Source organism: Mya arenaria, chromosome 10 (assembly GCF_026914265.1).
Source record: "Mya arenaria isolate MELC-2E11 chromosome 10, ASM2691426v1".
NCBI classification, from domain to species: Eukaryota; Metazoa; Mollusca; class Bivalvia; order Myida; family Myidae; genus Mya; species Mya arenaria.
In genome coordinates this window covers 10,026,524-10,031,075 of record NC_069131.1, presented here as the reverse complement: position 1 = coordinate 10,031,075, position 4,552 = coordinate 10,026,524, and the positions used below count along the sequence as shown (strand labels likewise).

General features: G+C 35.7%; 1 protein-coding gene across 1 annotated transcript; it reads left to right on the top strand.

Moving 5' to 3' along the window:
• The first annotated feature begins 2,902 nt into the window (after positions 1 to 2,902).
• On the top strand, positions 2,903 to 4,232 carry LOC128204306 (ficolin-1-like). Its single transcript, XM_052905719.1, has 3 exons — positions 2,903 to 2,936; positions 3,233 to 3,354; positions 3,604 to 4,232. Exons 1-3 carry the CDS (start codon positions 2,903 to 2,905, stop codon positions 4,105 to 4,107), a joined length of 660 nt encoding a protein of 219 aa, XP_052761679.1. The 3' UTR covers positions 4,108 to 4,232.
• Positions 4,233 to 4,552: the final 320 nt, after the last annotated feature.

Here is a 4,552-nt window from a genome sequence, read left to right as displayed (position 1 = left end):
GTGCATCATTTCTATGACAAGTTGAAACTGACTATAAATTCCTAAGGTGTCAGCGTGAGAAAACGGACGATGCCATTAAATTTTATTCAAAGATATTTTTTTTTGTATTTTGTGTTAAGCAAGTATAATTAAGTGTCAGGTAATTTTTGTTTTGAAATTATTCAGGTACATTGTGTCAATATAACTTGCATATCATTGCAATAATGTTCGCATTTTCCAGCGGTATTCGTTGACCGTTTTGTATGAAGTAAAAAATAACACCCCTGAATTCAGAATAAACCTACCCCTTGAAGTGTTGCTTGTGTTTTAGTGATTAGGCACGGGAGTAGCTGCTTATAAATACTTTGTACTGTTTTGTTGAATATTAACCATGTAACTTGTTGGACCGATTTAACGAATTTTGTCATTTAACCTGCCTTCTAGATTATTTTTTTATAAATTGGAATGTGGACGTTCATTTTTTTTATAAAAAAGATACCTCCAATCTGACAGCTGTGCTGGAAAATGACGTCACTCTATTGCATTATGGGACATTTTGGTAAAATTTACCCTGGTAAATTTACCGCCTTGGTAATTTTTTTATACAACGTATTTACCGCCATGGTAATATTACCACGGAATTTACCGTAGGTTTTACTTACCGAGGTAATTATTTACCATTGTTTATACAATTGGCTGCTGGTATAAAATGAGCTTTCAAACTATTCGAAAATTATTATTAAATAATAATTTCGGTAGAACTGTGCAACTACTGTAACTATAAAATCGATTAATCAAATTAGTAATGCATACGGGTATTGTTACTCATATTACACAATACTAATATAACCATTTTAACTTCAAAATATGTTTACTATTACATAAGCATTCGATGCTCATATTTAACATTGATATAGGCATAGCCTACTATAATTATCTAATATAGTCCGTTAAACTGTACAGTTGACTACACAACTCGATTAAGCGAATAAGAAATGCAATTAGTTTTCGTTATGAATATTAAACATCACTAATATATTGTTTGTTAACGGCTAAGACTGGTAATTGTTATACAAGCAATGAATACAATTAATTAACATTGATATAGGCATTAACGCATCATTATTATCAAATGTATGCAGTTGAGTACAAAAACACTCTTAAACGAATAATGATGCAATCTGCTATCGTTATAAATAGTAAGTGCTACTGGTGTAAACTTTTAACTTAAAAAAAGTGATAACTTTTACACAAGCATGAATGTACATAATTACCATTAAATAGGCTTAACTTCAGCTAAATTGATCATATGCAATATGGACTTATCTATTATGAGAACAATTACGTTTCGAACCAGAAAAACAGGTACAAGGAAGGAAAAACGCGCAAAAAGCCAAATAGTTAGCCATTTGAATATCAGTACAAGTGAACAATAAGTTATTCCCAAGCTATACGTAAAACAAGAGTTATTTCTTAATTCAAATTAAAAAAGTAACATCTTTTAAGAAACCTTATGATCTAGGTAGCGATAGTCAAACAAACATAAAGTAATAATCTATGATTATCAATTTAATATAGTACAATCAATGGGGGGATTAAGTAAATGGTGAATAAACACAGGTATGGTATTTATAAAGAACATGGATAAAAGCTTTAATTCCTAGGATTGACAGGTGGTAAATACCAATATCATTGTAGATGAGAGTAATCTACACTGATCAACAAAGAGAGCGTACTACAAAAGTTTACTGGACATTGCTATTAAGCACATATGCGTATGACCTCTGAGAAGAAGGCTATGTTCGCATTTGTAACCCTGTGAAGGCACAAGTCATTATCTCTGATCAAGATGACTCCATCAGAGGTCCAGGCACTGTTTATATGGCCCTTTGGCACTAAAGATCGGGCAATGTAGAAAACGTCACTCCGCGCCTTGCAAAGGTCTTCGTTCACAAACACCTTCTTGAGATTCGGGTAATGCTTGAACGTACTGAGTACAGTTACTGTCTCGCACGGTAAGACGTAAATGTTACAATGGTATCAAGTGGCTTGGCCGGATCATTGCTCCTCGGACGACCAACATGATGGGAACGATCGATTTCATCTAGCGACACCGTACTACCCAAGTCAAGCACAAGTTTGATAATGATATCGTCTGTACTTTCGCCTTCCCGCTCGCAAACACCAGAGATTCGTAGGCTATTACGTCTACTGTATTGTTCGAGGTGTTCTAGGCGGTCTTCAGATTTCTCGAGTACACTGATGCGATCTTTTAGTTGAGCATTTTCAGTCTTCAGCGAGTCAATCTCGTCTGATAATCTCAAACTTATTCCCTCGATGACTTTAGGCATTAGTGCATCGACAGCATTGTTGATAGAGCTTTGAATCTCAACAGTGAATAATGATTTCAGTTGTAGCGATATCGCCCTAGCATCATCTTTCGATAACTGTACTTTTGTTACACATGCAGAATCAAGCTGCTTTTCGGAAATTGAAGACTGTTCAATTGGGTCATCAGGTCTAGCGTTTTTGCATTCAGCAGTCAAGTACTCATCAGATGGGGTGAGAGAAAAGTCACACTTATTGACCACTGGGGATAAAGGCGTTGAAGTAGTTGGAGATGATTTATCCTTTTCCCAAAATGTACCGAGATTGACTTTTAATGTTCAGCAGAGTAGAGTCGAAATTTCAAAATACAATACCTTGCTAGAAATATTCATCAACGTGTAATCCATATGCGTTAATTTCTACCACAATCTTTTAGAACTTTACATCACAAATACTGAATTATCCTTTATCTTCATTTCCATGACCCATATTTACTTTAAAACATCGTAATTGAAAATTTTCACTAACAACTAGAAATAACACGTCCGTCATCGCCGATACGCTTGACTTGACCCAGGTGTTTTCCTTCTTCCTAATGGTTTTGGTAAAACTCTTTTGGTTTGGACAAAGTTAGCCAAAAAGTTAACTGGTTGGACAATATTTTTCCAAAAAGTAGAATCACATTCAAAATATACAAACCCCCAAAATTACCAATACATTTATTTCAGCTGCATTTTTTTCAGGTCGGTGATGGGAGGGTGATCTTTTAATAAAGAATAAATTTCGAATCACATGTCTTGCGTTTTTAAATTATGTCAGATAACAATATAACAATATAACATATAACGATTAAACTCGTTTACAATACGTTTCGAGAATTTCTTGTCCCTTGTAGTTTCCAAATAAGTTTCTTATTTATTTACAGACTGTGAGGAGATCTACAAAAACGGTACGCGGTTGGACGGGATTTACGCCATCTCCCCTGACGGCAGGTGCCCGTTCTTCGTCTACTGTGATATGACGAAAGGAGGCTGGACCGTCAGTCAGGTATATCAATGCAGGTTCTGATAGTTGCCACCTGTAAGTTAAACGTTTCTGTGTTTTTTTGGTATAAGGTCAATTGTTTCATGAAACTATTTCAGCTAATGAATGATACATAACGTCACGATTGTCTTTTGCAAATTACATCTTTAAATATACGACCGAATATATCACGTCATATAGCGGAGTTCTTAGAATATATTTTACAAAATATTGTGTAATTGTGGTCAGCATTTATACGCAGTCTATTTTAAGCGTCGAATAAACGGAAACGTCAATTTCTTCCGTGATTGGGATGATTACGTTCACGGCTTTGGTGACCTTGATGGCGAATTTTGGCTCGGTCTTCAGGAGATTCACCGTCTAACGCAAGGCGGCAGCCAGATCTATTTCGGCATTACTAACTATGACGACACGACGGACTTTGCACATTATCAGACATTTACCGTTCATGGAGCAGCCACGAAATACAGAATGAACGTTGACGCTTACGGTTACAAAGGCTCCATCAATGAACTGTTCGCCGATCACGACAACATGGCGTTCTCCACATATGAAAGAGACAACTATGTACACGCCACTGCTAACTGTGCTGGGAGCGGTGGGGGCGGATGGTGGTGGAAAAAGTGCTGCCTTCTTGGAAATCTGAATGGTATATTTGGAAAGAAGGGAGAGGGAGGATTGAACTATTATGATTCAAGCCATATTCCGATTAAAGCTGTCGAAATGAAGATAAAAGCAATAAATGGAACATGTTAAATGCTGATTAAAAGCAAAAGATACGCAAAGCCTTCAAAAAGTATAGTTCTTTGCATACATCATCTTTATTATTCGAATACTTAAAGGGGCATAGTCGAATTTTTAGAATTGTCTTTATATGTTAAAAAATGGGTATTTCGGCACCTTCTTAAAAAAAGTGGGGAAGTCGTGGCCACGTAGCTTTCAATTAAATAAACATTTATAATGGCTAATATGTTTTATCTGTAGACAAATCATATGATTTTTACGTTTTAAACACTAAAATCAAATTTGTTAAAAAATATCAGCTTATATTGTGCCCCTTTAACCTCACGTTGCCATATTTCACTTGTCCGTGTACCTGGTGGTCAAATTATACCTACGAAACCACCAAAAGGTAGTAACAGTCACATGGCATAAATCATGAGTCATGCATATATCAGAATATATTAAAAGAACCCCCCTC

What these genes read in the sequence shown, in the direction of transcription:
- LOC128204306 (XM_052905719.1), top strand. Translation starts at nt 2,903, where the DNA reads ATGGTTTTGGTAAAACTCTTTTGGTTTGGACAAA. An exon ending in ACTCTTTTGGTTTGGACAAA is followed by an intron (nt 2,937 to 3,232) that starts GTTAGCCAAAAA and finishes ATTTATTTACAG; the next exon opens with ACTGTGAGGAGATCTACAAA. An exon ending in GAGGCTGGACCGTCAGTCAG is followed by an intron (nt 3,355 to 3,603) that starts GTATATCAATGC and finishes GTCTATTTTAAG; the next exon opens with CGTCGAATAAACGGAAACGT.